General features: G+C 42.0%; 2 protein-coding genes across 4 annotated transcripts in view; one reads left to right on the forward strand and one right to left on the reverse strand.

The window, feature by feature from the left end:
* GNA14 (G protein subunit alpha 14) overlaps nt 1-17461 on the forward strand; it is a 191942-nt gene that overhangs the window by 100799 nt on the left and 73682 nt on the right. For all 3 annotated transcript variants that reach the window (XR_009051213.1, XM_057720470.1, XM_057720471.1), the window contains one exon: nt 7441-7625. Coding sequence is in view for 2 of the 3 variants with exons in the window: in XM_057720470.1 (XP_057576453.1) it covers nt 7441-7625 (185 nt within the window). In the remaining variant the exon portion in view is untranslated. The remainder of the gene's footprint in view (nt 1-7440; nt 7626-17461) is intronic.
* On the reverse strand, nt 15287-16578 carry LOC130844217 (ras-related protein Rab-9A-like). Its single transcript, XM_057720472.1, has one exon. It carries the CDS (start codon nt 16205-16207, stop codon nt 15602-15604), a length of 606 nt encoding a protein of 201 aa, XP_057576455.1. The 5' UTR covers nt 16208-16578; the 3' UTR covers nt 15287-15601.

Raw genomic sequence — 17461 nt, forward strand, 5'->3', positions numbered from 1 at the left:
TGCTTTATCAGCTCCTCCCTTTGACTCTCAGGGAAGCAGTCTTGACTAAAGATTGTAGGTAAACTTTAGAACAATTGGCTTTCTGTTTAGATGTTCTTGGTCTATCACTTGAAAAGGGTTTATTTTACTTTGGCCTCTGTTCTCTTCTGGCTCCAAAAAAGCAACTTTTTTCCCCCATGAGCCTTTCTGAGTGTTAAGCTGAAACTTGAACCTCATATTGCTTTCTCAAATCTCAGAGTTTAGAATTTTAGTGCTAAACCATTTTTCTGGCCCCTTTTTAGTGATGTGAATTTCAGCCCTTTTTTGTATGTGGGTGAGGTTCATGGGTAGAATTTTGAAGCCTCTCAAGAGAAAGAGGGGGAAAGCTCCTTTAAGGATGGAGAGTAAAAGGGTACATTTCACATAATTCACACGAATTATTGTCCTCTTTATTTTCCAGGATCAAATACCCACATTACTAGAGTATAGACCAGATGTTTGTAGTTGGAATATTACTGAAGTCTTATGATAATATATTTAACTTGACTACCCATGGCAAATGGTACTGGTTTTTCACTCATAACATTCATGTTTCCTTACATAACAAGCTTATTTAAGTAAAAACTTTTTAATATTATATAATCATGCAGATGGTACACAGATATGATAAAAATAGCCAGGTAAGTACATAAATAATGGAGTTTGGGGAAACACTGGTTAAGTGAATGCTGGGAGCAAGAGTCCTGGAGGAAAGCTCCCAGCCCTGCAGAGTGCACGCCCCTCACCCATGGACACAGGAAGCCTGAGGAGCTGAGCTTTAGCTTAAATAGGACACAAGTTATCCATGTGTGCCAGCCAAGCCCCAGCAGCAAGCCACGTAAGTGTGGATTAACCACTTACTGAGCATCTGTGCTGGAAAAGGAAATAACTCACATGTAAGGCTGGGGAGGCATAGGATCCCAGAAAAGCATTACAGTGAGAGACTCAGGAGAGTCTGAGAGCCTTAGTGAGAAGCAGATTGGTCTCCTGCCTGGAGGTCAGCCGGCACAAAAGCAGGGAACCCCAACCAGGCCCTCTGGGGAATCTCTGTTACCAGCCAGAGTACCTTTCTCAGAAGCTGCCCCCTGATTTTATTACAGACCACATTTGTAGTAGGATGATGATAAGTAAGAAGCTTAAACTAGCAGGCTCTTAATGATAATGAAAGTTTTAAAGTACTTATGACCCATTGTTGGTTTTTTTCCCCCAAGTATGAAAACAGTGAAGCAAAAACTAAGTGGAGGAGAAGAGGCATTTCCCTTATTTGGAAGGGAATCTAGAGATGGAATTTTACTCCTTTCCCTGCTCTGTATTTTACTCCTTTCCCTGCTCTGTATTTTAACAGCATTGGGTCCAGGAGCAAAAGTGGCCTTCTGGTCTATGGTCCCCTCCCCTGTGCCCCTTTGTCTCATCTAATTAAATCTCTTGGTCACTTGATACCTAAGTTCGCCTTCCAAGCAAAATCTTCCCCCTGCCTATGAGCCAAAGTGCTGCTCCCAGAGCGAGGGCTCAGTCCTGCTATCTGCAGAGGCTGTGGGGGAGCGCACACCAGCGTGTTGATCTTGTGGAGGAGTCAGTGAGAACGTTCTCACCAACAGAGAAGAAACAAAGCAGAGTGGATCTATGCTACTGACTGGCCCAAACCACACATTCTAATACACTATTAGGTGGGATGTTAAAGCGAAGTCACCTGTTCTCCCAATCACCAATAATTTTCATTCTAAAACTCATGTCCTTTAGATTTTTCTTTTGTGTGGAATAAAAGAACAGTTGTGGTCAGTGCCTCAGTGTTGAGTTTCTGTTTAGAGGAGTGAGGATACAAAAACAAGACCCATATGCATGCTGCCTACAAGAGATTCAATTCAAATCTAGAGACACATAGAGACGGAAAGTGAAGGGATGGAAAAAGGTATTCCATGCAAATGCGAACCAAAGAAAGCTGGGGTAGCAATACTCACATCAGAAAAAATAAACTTTAAAATAATTACTGTTACATAATGATCAAGGGATCAATCCAAGAAGAAGATATAACAATTATAAATGTATGTGCACCCAACACAGGAGCACCTCAACATATAAGGCAAATATTAACAGACGTAAAAGGAGAAATTGACAGTAATACAATAATAGTGGAGGACTTTCACACCCCACTTACTTCAGTGGACAGATTGTCCAGACAGAAAGTCAGCTCAGATCCTTAGCTTGAGTTGACTGGTCCCTCTAGTCCTGGTCATGGATGTCACTGCAGAGAATGACTTACCCCTCATGTTTCCACTCCCATTCCCACCTCAGCCCCCGTCTGCCATTGGAACCGTCTCATTCAGAGTAGAGCTCTGAAGAATTAAAGATAAAGTTCCAAGTGTTGGAGTCTCAGAATCAGGTGAAGACAGCGCTTAAGCTGATAGGAGGGTGTGACTTGGCCATTTACTTGGAGAAACACTCAGGGTAAAACTAGCACGTGGTGTTTATCATGGGAAGTGCACGTACCAACAGAGACCTAGATTTGGACCCAAGACTCAACAAACACTTCCAAGGTGAGTCACCTTGGGCAGACTTTGACCTTGGACAAAGATTAAATAAACTGTCTAATCCTTTTGATGTTCAATTTCCCTTGTGGAAGAAGAAGGTACTGACTGGGTTGTGTTGAGGCTTAAATGAGAGTGAGAAAATCCTCCACCCCCACCTCTAGCCCACCGAGTCTCTTTGCTTTCTTGACCTCAGCCCTGGGTGTTGTGTGTCGTTCAGTCTCTCTTCTTTGCCTTTAACCTGTCCTTTATTTGCCTCATGTTTGGTTTTTTATTCTTCAGATAACCACAATATATCAATAGAATTGAAGAACATTTTGAAATATTGGTATTGATCAAAAACATTTATATCGTCTTTTTATTAATCTTTAAAATCACTTTAACCTTTCTTTTCAAAAGTTTCCATGTCCAAAAGCAAAATGAATGACTTTTTAAAAATATTTCTGTGTTTGGGGCTGGTGATGGGGTTGTCTTTAGCCTTTTGTAAGTGAATGGTCTTTGTAACTCAAAAGATTCTCTCCCTTGGTGTAGAACTTTGGGGTGAGTCTGGAATGATTTTTCTGGCCTAAGAGGGCCCAAATCATGGCTTACCTTGTGATAGTCACATAACCTCTCCATTCACGTCGACTTCGTGGTGTGTAGAATGTGGAAGTATTAACCTTCGCGTGGGGTAAGGTAGCACTGGACCCAAAGTCAACTTTGCCAGGGTGGAATAGAGGCAAGTGTGGCAGCATCATAGACGGGGGAGATGCAGGGACTCCAAGATTCTGTGAGAGTGGAGAGCTAATCTGATTCAGGACTCTGGACCAAGCTCTGACCATATAGGCTCTTCTCACAGGCCCTCAGTTATCATATGAGGTCTTGGCAGCCAGGAGTCATCGTGAAACTGTTCTCATTACAATCATCTTTAGACAATTCATATCTCACTTTTCTGCAGTTGTCTGTGGTATAAGACCTATGGAGGAAAACTGACTTCTCAGGTTTGTTCTATTCATTCCTTCATTTAGTCGTATTTTGAGAGCTGACTATATAGCAGGCATAGTGTTTGTGGTATCCAAATGAATGACTCCCAAGCTCTGCAATTCCTGGACTAAGGGTGTAGCAAGAGATACATCTGCAAAGAAGCAGTAAGGGGCTGGGCTCCACTGGGGTGTCCACGGGCACTTTGAGAGCTAAAAGTGGGCAGGCATAACTGTTGTGAGGATGAAGGGGGAGAAAATTCCTTTATGGGGTTGTTATTTGTGCTGAACCTTGAAGGCCAAAGCTTCAGCAGCCTGACTTCTAGCCGTAGCTCTGAATTTACATCAGTTTTGCCCTGTTCACTGATTCACTGTTTCCTCATCTCTGACTTGGGAAGGCAGAGCCCACCTTTCCCATCTCTGGAGGTGGAGGTGAGGCAACAGGGAGGCTGCTTGTGAGGTTGTGAGGACACTCATCTGTCAGGAGGTTCTTCCTCGTGCCCCAGCAGTATGCACTTGCAAGATGGTGGGTATGCCTGGGCTTAGGGTTCAGTGAGTGGCTGTGAACTTCACATCAGTCCTCATTAGACCAGTATGACTAAGTCCTGCTTAGGGTCATGACCGCGATGTCCTTCTGTGACAGCAGAGTCTGTATGAGAGACTGACTGAATAAATCCCCTCTTTCTCTTGCTGACATGAACACTTGCAGAGATCACTAGAGAGTATGAGCTCCAGTTTTCTCATCTGTGTAATAAAGATGATAGTAATAGTTCATACCTCGTAGGGTAGTTGTAAGGATCAAAGGAGATAATGTGTGTAGAGTACCAGGCGCATTGTGACTCGCTAGTAGTCACATTATTAGGACTGCGGAGTAACCACGATAGGGTCACATAGAATCAGGATAAGGCCCCTGCTTGGCCAATTTCATGGTTCTTCCTGCTGTGATTGAAGTCATTGCTACCCATAGCACACTGGATGGCTGAGAGAGGAATGAGCCCTATTTTCCTATTTGTGGGCAGTTTAGGCAGCTGAGGCTGGATGAATTCTTTATCACTCTCATGTATTCAAAAAATACTTTCAATTCAATAACATTATTCAAGCTTTAAAAAAGAAGGAAATGCTGGCACAGGCTACAGCATGAATGAGCCTTGAGGGTATTATGCTAAGTGATATAAGCCAGTCACAAAAAGACAAATACTGTAAGATTCCACTTATATGAGGTACTCAGAGTTGTCAAATTCTTAGACACAGACAGTAGAAAAAGTGTGCTGCCAGGGACTGGGGGAGAGAGGACTGGGGAGTTGTTTAATGGGTATGGAGTTTCAGTCCTGCAGGAGGGAAAGGGTTCTGGAGAGTGGTTGCACAGTACTGCGAATGTACGAGTACTTAACCCTTCTGAGCTGTATACCTACAAATAATAAAGATGGTAAATTTTCTTGTGTGTATTTTACCACAATTTCATAAAAGCTTATTAAGCATGTGCCAAGTGTAAGGCGTTAAACCTGGCCCAAGGAGAGACAATGTGAGTAAAAACAAACATGGCCCCTGTCTCCCTGTATGAAACTTACAGGCTGGTAGGGGAGGCAGACGTCAAAGGAAGAATGGCGTTAACGCGCAAAAGTGCAGCTGGAGCAGGTGCTCCAACTTGAAGTTCATGATATCCTGAAAACCTGGAGTATGGGGACTTGACTTTATCAGGGAGGCCAGCCCAAGAGCAAAGGTGAGCAGGATGAAGGAAGACCTTCCTAGGAACGTACAAAGCATGAGCCAAGTTTGCAACAAGGAGGCCAGTGTGGCTGGAGCGCAGAGGGTGGAGAAAAGTGTGTTGTGAGAAGAGGGTGGCGAAGATGGAGGGGCCAGACCACATGGCCTCGTTGGCCACAGTAGGGAGTTTTGTCTTTCTTCCTGAGCCAAGGGGGACGCCACTGAGGGTCTTGAGCTGAGGATGGGAAACAGATAGAAAAGCTAGTTTGTGTTTTGAAAAGATCAACCTGAAAGAATACTTTTTTTTCTTACAAGGAAAGGTCTTATCAAGTGCTGAGAGTTGTCTCAATTATCCACATGGAAAAATTGAATGCATCCCCTAGATTTTTCTCCAGGGCCTGATGTTTGCAGGGCCCTGGCGAGAGTATGGATGGAGACCCACATCCCATAAGTCTGAATAGTTACAAGCTGTAATCAAGCTAACAAACCATTATTAATATGTTCTATCCTCTTACCATGACAAACATCTCTATAACTAAAATGTCAAAAAAAGATATGTACAGCTCTGGGTTTTTTAAAAAATTTATTATTTATTTATTTATTAGGTGCTTTGGGTCTTCACTGTTGTGCATGGGCTTTCTCTGTTTGTGGCGAGCAAGGGCTGCTCTTCATTGCTGTGTACGGGCTTCTCATTGCAGTGGTTTCTCTTGCTGCAGAGCGTGGGCTCTAGGCGCGTGGGCTTCAGTAGTTGTGGCTCACGGGCTTAGTTGCTCCGAAGCATGTGGGATCTTCCTGGCCTAGGGATCGAAGCTGTGTCCCCTGCATTGGCAGGCAGATTCTTAATCACTGCACCACTAGGGAAGCTCCCAGCTATGGTTTTTAATATGACTAAGTATCAACAAAGTATCAAAGATGATTGAATTTAACTATAACTGCACTGTCTGGATATTCTGTTGGGTCAATGAGATGTGGATGGCTAATAAAATATTTTATAATTAATTAATTTCCTATTTCATAATTTTTGACCTTTATAGCAAAATCACTAATTATTTTAATTAAGATTTTCATGTAATTCGTGTTGTCTTAATAGAAATGCTGAGTTAGATGACTTTTTTTGTAACAGGTATATTGAATATATATTGTACATATATTTGTATATATACAATTCACCCATTTGAAGCATCCAATTTTTCTTGAGTCATTTTGGTTCTGAGATCATTTGTCATTAATTCCTATTTGAAGAAACTGCCCTGCTGAGGTCACATCAGCCTGAATTGTTAAAAAACTTCTTGAAAGTAATACTTGGATTTGAAAATGAACCGTAAATATGTTATGTTCCAAACATGGTAATGGGATCTCATAGATAAATTATCTTTATCACAGAAAAAATATTAGAAAATATTTTAATTCCATCACACAAATATCTATCACTTATACTGCAACTTTTCCTGTCTGTTCAAGCAATGTCTCAATCTAATATTAATATGAAGCCCTGGCATCATGTTTCACACATATTGTCTGGACATGTATACAAATTTAAGAGCAATAAGAATGGTTTGATGTTGGAAAATATTCCTTGGTTGCCATGTGCAAGTGTTGTGAGTTTGCAGGTCTTTCTGAACTACAAATTGGAAGATGAGGAGGGGGAAGAATATAGACATTTGGTACAAGTAGAGGTGGTCCTTCATCGTGCAAGGACCCATTGTATTCATGTATCTGAAAGAAAGGAATTGACAAGTGAATTAGCCTTTTCTCATATCCAGGTGTTTCTGCTGCTCAAACCTTCCCTGCACTCTGAAGCAGCCCCCATCACCGCCATGGCTGGTATTAGCAGTGGGGAAACGCTCAAATATTTGGGGCTTTCAGACACGGATGCCAATTGTTTCAAGGTCTTAGGGCAGGAAGTGGGGGAGCAGTTCCCTGGGGCCTAAAGAGTGTTAGTCACAAAAGCTGATGTTTAGGATTACGCCAAGTGACATGGACACATGTGTCCTTAATAAATTGTGTGTGTGTGTGTGATATTTGTGGCCTTCTAAAGCACAGGCCCTGGGGTTTAGAATGGCACTACCCCACAGCCTAAACTGCATAAGCATTCAGCAGGCCCTTTCCAAGTCCTCCGTCATCAATTTACTAATGCTGATATTGACCAACACTGCCAGGAGGTTTTCTTTCTTTCGCACTCTGTTCCTTTTAAAGACCCCTGACTGCATTTTTCACTTGTTTTGTCTTATTAGGAACTGGTGAAAGTGGCAAAAGCACCTTTATCAAGCAAATGAGAATCATCCATGGGTCTGGATACAGCGATGAAGACAGAAAGGGGTTCACGAAGCTGGTTTACCAAAACATATTCACTGCCATGCAAGCCATGATCAGAGCCATGGATACCCTGAGGATACAGTACGTGTGTGAGCAGAATAAGGTAACGTGCCTAAGAGCGCTGGACCCATTTGTGAATGCATGCTTTCCTCCTCTGGTTAGTAGATGTATCTGAACTAAAAGATTTACTGAGTGCTTCCATCAGAGGCCAAAAGAATCCCTTGAGCTCAGACTCTGGGGTAGAGCTGCTCCAAAGCAGCATGATGAATTTAGGAACAGCTCTGCAGTCTTATTTCTGCAGATGCTCTAGCACAGCGGTAGTGTGGTGCTGCCTAGTGCGCAGCAATTTAGAAATGTGGGTAGTCATTTTGGTGGTTTTTTGCAGATGCTGAGAGAAGGAAGACATAACATACATTTCCTTTTTCAGCTAAGCTATCTGGTTAATTTCTTCATTGGAGCAATGGAGGTCCTCGGTTTACAGTGGCCAACTTTTGAAGAATTCCCAGTCTTAGGAAAATGCCCTGCAGACTACTCAAAGAAGTCAGTGGGTTTTATTTGTTTTATTTGTTTTTTGGAACTAGTCCTTCGCAGGAGTTAAGTGATGTTTTATGAAGAGTAATGCTTGTGCATCGACTAGCAATGGACTTCCCATAAAGTAATGGTATCAAGTCGCCATTTGCTTTCCTATCACAATGGGTTATTTAAAATATACGTCTGTTTAAGACTATAGGAAAATAATGAGTCAGGAGGGTGAAAGGAGGAGGCAAATAATATTTCATATGGTGTATTGGAATGTAAATCCATAGGAAAATACGTCTTAGCTCATTAAGAATCTAGACTATAAATAGAGTTTCTTTAAAATAATTGATACCAAGTTACAACATGGTATGATGATAAAGAGAAAACTCCTAAGATGAGTCTCTTGTGGATCGATTAAAATAATTTAGCTGTTCAAATGCTGGAATTGCATAGGGGCTTAAGTATGGACCTCAGAGACAGCTTTATCATGAACTTGTGGCATCTGTACCAAGTGTATATGGTATACAAAGAGTTTCAAAGCAATCAATCTAATTTGTTTTTATTACTCAGTGACTGGATTACATAGGAATACACAGCGTTCACCAAATTTTAGATCTACTTTCACAGTGTGACTGTAACCTCATGTCTTTACCACTATTTCCCTGCAATCTTGTGGAAATGAAGGAATATATCTAGCCTACAGCTTCAACCTCCAACAGTCTTATGCTAAAAAAATGTGTGTATGTATGTGTGTGCATCTTTGGGGGTGGGGGTAGTGGTGGGAATTAGCCTTTAGTATGTGAGACATGTACCCTGAGCCACTGGGAGAGTCTAGAAGTGACTCTGATGATTCCTTTACATGTTGGTTTTGAGTACATGCATTATATCTTTTTTAATGTGTACAACTTTTAAAAAATCACTCTGTACAAAGTATTTTTAAAATTAGGCCATATGTGGAAATGTAAGATTAATTTAGAGAAGAGGTGTGTCAGGAACATCCCGGCGGTAATTTTAGTTAATCTACTTTCCTCGTTTGTAAAGGCATTTTGTTTCCCAGTCGTAGTGGGGTGACGGGGGGAAACTTGGAATTTAGGGATGGCTTTGTAAACAGGCCTATTGGGAGGAAAAGGCTCAAGTAGAAGTCTGTTCTGCTTACCTTGGCAATGTGTGTTTGTAAAAACCTGATCAGATTTAGTAATCAAGGTCTCTGGGTTTTTGTTTTGTTTTGTTTTCCCTCATGGTCTTCTAGAGGTACTCTGAGTTTGTATTTCAGACAAAAAGGTTTTATGGGGTTCGATATTCCACCACTTTCTTCTGTTCTCTTGATCTGAATTCTTTTTAGTAAGGCCATGTCCACTTGCCCACTAATCTGCGTTAGTTTTCTCCAGCTGCCATAACAAAGCACCTCATACTGGGTGGCTGAAAACAGAGGTTTCTTCCTTGGCAGTTCTGAAGCCTGGAAGACTGAAACCAAGGGGACTGGTTCCACCTGGAGGCTCTGAGGGAGGCTCTGTTCTATGCTGCTCTCCTGGCTTCTGGTGGTTGCTGGCAGTCCTTGGTGTCCTTTGGCTTGTAGATGCTTCCATCCAGTCCCTGACTCTTTCTTCCCGTAGAGCTCTCCCCTCCGTGTCTCTGTGTTCACGTGACGTTCTCCTCTCTGTGTCCAAACCTCCCTCATCCCATGAGCACAGCAGCCACTGGGTCAGGGCCAATCCTCATCCAATGTGACCTCCTCATAGCTTGCCTACATCTACAAAGACCCTATTTTCCAATAAAGTCACTTTCTGAGATTTGGGGTTTGCATGAATTTCAAGGCAACACTATTTAACCCAATATAGTCTGCCCTCTGCCCCCCCATTAATGTCCAGCGCATAAGCAAAATACATTCACCCCATTCTAATATCCCCCAAAGATTTAACCCTAAAAAGAGCATCAACTCTAAGTCTCAAATCTGACATAAATATCAATTCAAAAGGTCCCCAGTCTCATCATTTCAATCCTCTATGTCAGGTATGGGTGAGACTCTGGATATGGTCCATCTTAGAGCAGAATTCTTCTCCTTCCACACACCTGTGAAACTAGGAAATGAGCCTATGGTACCTCTGTTTCCTCCTCATTTGCTGTCTCTGCCTCCATTTTCAATTCCTTCTTTCTACTTCAGGTACCTGCAGTCACGCTTCGTAAACTTCCTCTTATCCCTCAAACATATGCCAGGGGTGAACCACATATTGAAATGGCTTAAGGAGAGGCAAAAGGTTGAGTAGAAAGATCACTGCATTGGTTCCCCCAAATCTGGGCTCTGCTCATGGCTTTCCTGAGGGTCTCAGGCAGGAGTCAGCAAACTTTTTCTATACAGGGCCAGAGAGGAAATATTTTTGACTTTGAGGGCAATACGATCTCTGTTGCAACTACTCAGCTCTGCTGTCTTACGAAACCAGGCATGGGTAATGCATAAACGAATGAGTGAGGCTTGCTTATAAACTCTGTTTGCAAAATGTGAAAACTATTCTTAACTCATGGGCCAAACCAAAAAAAAGGCCAAGAGTGGATTTAGTCTGTGGGCTGGAATTTGCTGACTCAGTCCTAGGGGAAGCTGTGTAACCTCTTGGTGGTGTATTTCCTCATCTGTTAAATGGAGAAAGCACATGCTCTGTCTACTTCATAAGCCAACATGAGCGAAAGGAAGTGCTTTACATATTAAATGGCACTGGAGACATAGAAGGTTATTACTGCTGCAAGTTCAAAAGCCAAAAATGAGCTCATTGTTTCTTCTATTATTTGTTTAGGTCATTTTGATCGATTTCTTCTGTTATTTTCTGCATAATTTTCTGTGTGAGGTAGTCCTGATTCCAAATGTGAAACTATAACAAAGTACCCTTCTTAGGTCATAAAATGATAAAATGATTAGTGCTCAAGGAGTTTAAGTAATTACTTAAGAAGCATGATCTATGTTTTCTTTACAAAGTATTGCTTTAAGTGATTAAGTAAAATGAGTATACAGATCTAATTAGCTTTTCTTCTAAATCCTTGTCTCACTTCTTATTGCTGAATATTTATTTCCATTATTTGATTTTTTTTCAGAGCTAGAAACACTTTCTTAAAAGTATGTAGAAGGGCTGTGTAACACAGGGAGATCAACTCGATGATTGGTGATGATTTAGAGGGGTGAGATAGGGAGGGTGGGAAGGAGTTGCAGGAGGGAGGAGATATGGGGATATATGTACAAATACAGCTGATTCACTTTGTTGTACAGCAAAAACTGGCACAACAGTGTAAAGCAATTATACTCCAATAAAGAGCTTTAAAAAAAAGTATGTAGAAGGGAATTAAGAGCAATTTTAGAGGGTTTTATTTTAAATGTTAGCAAGATTATTTCTCAACCAGGTTGTTGGAAATCTTTGCCTCTTACTTGACAGGCTGTTTTTGAAAGGAAGTTTATCAGAAATTTAGTGTAGTGTTCAGTTTTTAACCAACATGTTTTTTCAATTAAGACTTAGCCTTGAAGATTAATTTTTTACACATTGCCTCTTTTTTTTTAAAGAAATGATTCATATGTATTTGTTCACTGTTGATAAACTTTAATTTCTATGAATGTCTCTCAAGAGTGTCATGAGCACATATTAGAATTTATGACTTGAATAAATGTTACAGAGGCGTTTGCTCAGTTTCAGGACTCTTAAATTTGAATTAGCTTATATCTTATGTTTCCTGGTGATGATTTCATGGACAAGCTTCATATTTTTTACTGTTTGTAGTGTCTCCAACTTGAGAAATTCTCACTCTAGGTCTGTGAAGGAAATCTTATCTCCTTAAAGGTTCTGCAGAATCTGCTTGGATGATTTAGATACAGAGTTTCCCAAGGGCAAAGGACAGGCCTGCCTGACTTTTCAAAATTGTTTGGTTCTATGTTCAGCGATCTCTAGAAAAAAGAACAAGGTTTACAGGTTCTTTTGGTAGCTGACCCCAGCTTCTTCCCTGCCCTCTTCCTTATAGGAGCTCTTCACCACACTGGGGTCACATCATATTTGCCTGTAACTTACACACAGTTTTTTTTTTTAGCTCTTTATTGGAATATAATTGCTTTACACTCTTGTGCCGGTTTTTGAGGTACACCAAAGTGAATCAGCTGTATTTATACGTATATCCCCATATCCCCTCCCTCCCACGACTCCCTCCCACTCTTCCTATCTTGGCCCTCTAAGTCATCACCCATCATTGAGTCTATCTTCCTATGTTATGCAAGAACTTCTCACTAGCTATCTATTTTACATTTGGTAGTACTTACACACATTTAATTTCAAGGGCTCATCATAAAAACAAAACAACATCTTAAAGGAGAGTTAATAATTGAACAGAAAGAGGAAAATTTTGCCTGCTATTCCCCTCAAGTACTTAATTTGGAATTCAGTGTTTCTAAAAGTGTGAGGTTTGAAATTACCTTCACAGAGTATCTTTCTCTTCTACTAGAAGCTTTTGCTAAATCCCATGTCACACTTGAGGCCTTGGACTTGGGCCCTTTAGCCAACCACATCTCTTAAAAAGGCTGAATTTGGGGTGTTTGATTCACAAGGACTCTGCTAATTTTGTTTCAAGTTTTTCGGGTCCTACATTTAGGTAAGCAGAGGTCTTTTTCATCAGTTCCCTGTAGAGTCTTGAGTTTCAGCCTTTGGGGTGGGATCACCCCTCTCCTGCCTGTGGGTATATCTGGGACATGGGGTCTACTGTGAGGCTTTTCTGTTGCCGCCCAGGGTGCCACCCCCAGAGAACCGGAGCTAAGTATTCTCGGAATGCAGCCCGAGCTTTTGGGTTGACTTTTAGAAGCGTCCCAGGTGATCCTGATTAGGCAGCCAAGTATAAGAACCACTGATATACGTATCTTAACATTATCTGGAGGCGTTCAGTTCGGATTCCACTTTCCAATCAGCCTGTCCATAGAGGAGAGGGAGACTTCTGGTAATTGCTTCCATGGGATGACCTACTTAATCTCTATCCACAGGTAAATTGAGTGGCCAGCACTGAGGATGCTTGTTTAGCTCAGCAGTGCCAGGGGAGGTCTTGGTGAGATGAGGCTATGGTAGTCTTGACAGCATCTCCAGGTGACATTTTTGAACTCAGGGTGGATTCCGTGTTTGCATTGAGTCTTACAGGAGCCTAACACAGCGTCATAGTGAGAGCTTCCAGGGATGGGGTGGAGGTCGGGGGGGTGGGGTGGGGTGGGGAGAAGGAGCTGCATTTCATTCTCTGGACGTCACATTACTGGGCCTTCTCATCTTCCTTTTCCTGCTGTTGCTATAGTGAGGTTATTTCTTTTTGATCAGTAAAGAATCAGGGGTGTAGGTTGTGTTGATAACATGCCCAAGGTATAGATATTGTTTATAATAAAAATACTTTACAATCACATTTTGTAAATAGAGGCATTATATTAGGAAATTAAGTAGTTATATATTTTCACTCACCATTAATAGACATTTTTATTTATTGAGATGGTAATTCACTAGGTATAACACTTAAACTTCAAATATCCAGCTTCACATTTAAGTAATAAAGTCAGGTGTTTATGGGTCAGGCCTGCAGGAGAAGACATTTCCTAACACCAAAAAGAGCTCTGATCATGTCTCATACCTGTGTATATATAACTCTTCCAGCTTAGCTTTTCATTCTCAGAAAGCAAGAGGCTGAAGTTCTAGAAGGGTATATTAAAGATACATGTGAGGAAATCAGGCACAGTTAAGTGAAAATGGTCAATGTTTGTGGCTCTTTATGGAAGAGTTTCTCAGAGTTTGACATATGTTAAGACCCCCTTTCTTTCTAATTTTTAAGACATCTGTTTAAGTATACTTTTCAGTCCCACTTCCTCATCCAATTTGAAAAGTCAGATTCTTCATGGGCCTCTGGGAACAGGGAGGTCAATGTTCAGATTTTGGCTGTAGTTCAGGATCACTGGTTCTCTGGCACATGTTAAACTCAGGCTCTTTCTTCCCGTGTCCTATTGGATATTAAAAATCACGTGGTACATTTTTCTCCTTACTAAGAACTTGGAGTTCTAACCAGTGTCACAACAACAAATTCTCCACCAAAATCCTAGGCTGGAGTTTTTCCTCTTATCCCAATAGTTCTCTGATTAATCAATGTTGACTTTAGTGTGAAAGTTGCCTAATCAGAGCTTGAAATATGAGTTTGGAAAATGGGAAAGAACAGGATAAAAATGAGGAAGAACTGGTATTCTCCTTAATCAACCATCACAAGTAATCCACCATCTACCCATTGGGAGATAAGGAAGGTTTGGGGTCAGTGATGAGTAATGAGATTGATTTGACCATTGAAATGTTAATTTCTTCCCTAACCTCAAGGCTAGGTATGAACCTACCACGTGCAAAGAAATGCTTTTAAAAATCTGGTGAGAAAGGAAAATCTCACAAAGTTATAATTCAGAAACGAGTGTGACCATCAGGCTATTTGAATACCTGCCATCCATGTTCCTTGAGTCTTCTGAATTGTACCCAACTTTGTTGCTATCTTAAAATATAAAGGGGAACGGGAAACATCCTCACAATTCAAAACTCTTTAACAAAAGCTAGAATCATCATCAGTGATGCTAGTAAAATTCTTTTTTTTAAAAAAATCTTATTGAAATAGAGTTGATTTAGGACTTCCTAGGTGGCGCAGTGGTAAAGAATCCACATGCCAATGCAGGGGACATGGGTTCAAGTGCTGCCCTGGGAAGATACCACATGCCATGGAGCAACTAAGCCCATGCGCCACAATTATTGAGCCTGTGCTCTAGAGCCCGTGAGCCACAACTACTGAGCCCATGTGCCACAACTGTTGAAGCCCACACGCCTAGGGCCCATGCTCCACAACAAGAGAAGCCACTACAATGAGGAGCCTGCATACCACAATGAAGAGAAGCCCCCACTCGCAGCAACTAGAGAAAGCCTGTGTGCAGCAATGAAGACCCAATGCAGTCAATAAATAAATAAAATAAATAAATAAATAAATTTATATAAAAAAAGAAATATAGTTGATTTAAAGTGTTGTATTTAATTTCTGCTGTATAGCAAAGCGATGTGTGTGTGTATGTGTGTGTACTTTTTTTTTTTTTTTTTGGATTTTAACCTTTAATATCTAACATTATTGCTTTAGGACATGTTTTCCCTGAACCAGAAACAGAATATGCTAATTACATAAAAATATGCACATAGAAAAAGCAGTTCTCCATTTTCCCAGGGAAAAAACAGTAACTTCTAGAATACTCAAGTGTTTTATTTTAATTATAAAGTCTTGGTCATCTCATTTATTAGCTCTGTAACATACATATTTAAATTAAACATTATTAGACAACCGTTACAATTTATAAATGTAAGGTGCCATTACTGAGTAAATAGATTCTCCTGTGAGTGGATGTGTCCCTTCTCCCACCCACTAACAAGGCAGCAATATGGTTAGTTTAATTTTATGAGTACATGATCCATTGCTGCAAACGCTAATTCTCGTCTCCACCCTGTGCTTATCTGTGCGTGTGTGTGAGCTGGTTAGATCGCACAAGCAACCTCTCTAAATTCAACAGCAAGATGAGCTGGGCTTGGGCTTTCGGTGCAGACTGACCGTGTCTGTCTGAATCAAGTGATCTGACCTATCCTCGGTAGCAAGCACTCTTCGAACTGCTTCCTCAAAGGCTGCTGCAACATTCGTGGCATCTTTCGCACTTGTTTCAAAGTAAGGATAGTCACCGTTGTCCCTGCACCAGGCTTGAGCTTCTTCTACAGACACCTGCCGCTCGCTGATGTCGACCTTGTTACCCAAAATCACAAAAGGAAAGCTTTCAGGCTCTTTCACATCTGCATAATATATGAATTCTTTCTTCCAGTTACTCAAGTTCTGGAAGCTTTGAGAATCATCGACGCTAAAAGTAAGCAGGCAACAGTCAGAACCTCTATAAAATGGCGTCTTCAGGCTTCTGAATCGCTCTTGACCGGCCGTGTCCCAAATCTGCATGGTAACAAAATGTCCATCCACCTCCAAATCTTTATTTAAAAACTCCACACCTATTGTATGGAAGAGCTGGGTATCGAACTCATTAGTCACATATCTGTTCATTAGAGAACTCTTCCCAACTCCACCATCTCCAAGGAGAATTACTTTAAAAAGCGATGATTTTCCTGCCATTATTAATCTCAAGACCTCTGATTTCAGAACCCTTAATTGTTCAGTTCAAACATCATTATCTCTAGGGCTGTTGGGAAGATTCACTCGGACACGGACAACAGGGAAAGCGGTTCACCACTGTGCTAGGCTCATTATAGGCGTGCAGGGAGTTTCTCGCGGTCACACGGAGGAAGCCCGGGAGCTCCGGACCGGCCCGTCCGGGTGCAGTGAAGAAAGAGAGAGGGTCGAGGACCTGGCGGGTAGGAGACGCCGGTGGCACTGCCGCGGTCCGACTCCAGTTGCTCGGGTCCAGCATCGAGAGAACAACATGGCGACGGGCCGGGGCGGGGCCCGGAGAAAGCGGGCGGGGCCTGGTCAGCGGGAGCCCTGGGAAGGCGGGGCGGGGCCTCGAGGTCGCCTCCGCCCCGCCCTCACCCACTCCTCGCCTATCTGTTCTAGCTAAATCACAGGTTTTCTTGGGGTCGGCTATTCCTCTGGTCGTCGGGCATTCACAGAGTTTAACAAGTTGTCTTGCTGTAGACTGAAAGTTTGTATCCCCTCAAAATTCATAGATTGAAATCCTAACCGCCAATGTGATACTCTGGCCAATCAGATACTCTCTCTGAAGATCTGAGTCTTGGGCAAGCAACACAGAGATGCTGGAACAGCTCAGAATTCATTCTGGCATGTGCAGTGGTAGCCTCTGGCATCCAGTTGACACTGACCAGGGTTCTTGGCATTCCCCAAGCAAGAGAAATTGACTAGAGGCCAGACAAGAAATTGAGGCAAGGCTTTACTAGGGCCCCAGATGCAGCAGGGGGGAGTGAGAACAAACAACAGGTTCCCTTGTTTGTTTGCTCGCTCCCTGAGGGGAAGCGAGCTTGTTCCTTACATGGTGGGGGTAGGCTGTGTCCAGGGATCAGGCCATAGGGGTGGCTTAGATGGTTCACCCACTTCTTAGGTGGTGGTGTGTGTAGGGGGCATGCTCAGTATCCTGCTTTTGCTCCCAAAACCCTGTTTTTGCTCCCAAAACCCTGTTTTTGCTCCAGGCTCTTCAAAAGTGGCAGGTAGGTTTTTTGGTCTCTTTGTATCTTTTTGTCCATAATTTTGCATGCAGTTATTTTTAGTCCCATGTAGTTTCTTTGTATTTTGTTGTCCAAGGAGAGGTTTGTCCAGGTGCAAGCATTGCAGCAGTGCAGCAAAGGTCCCAAGTCCCAGCCTATCTCACAGTGACTTAATGTCCATTATGGTCAGCTGTGGTTCCGTTTCATGTCA

Source organism: Hippopotamus amphibius, chromosome 2, assembly GCF_030028045.1.
Source record: "Hippopotamus amphibius kiboko isolate mHipAmp2 chromosome 2, mHipAmp2.hap2, whole genome shotgun sequence".
NCBI classification, from domain to species: domain Eukaryota; kingdom Metazoa; phylum Chordata; class Mammalia; order Artiodactyla; family Hippopotamidae; genus Hippopotamus; species Hippopotamus amphibius.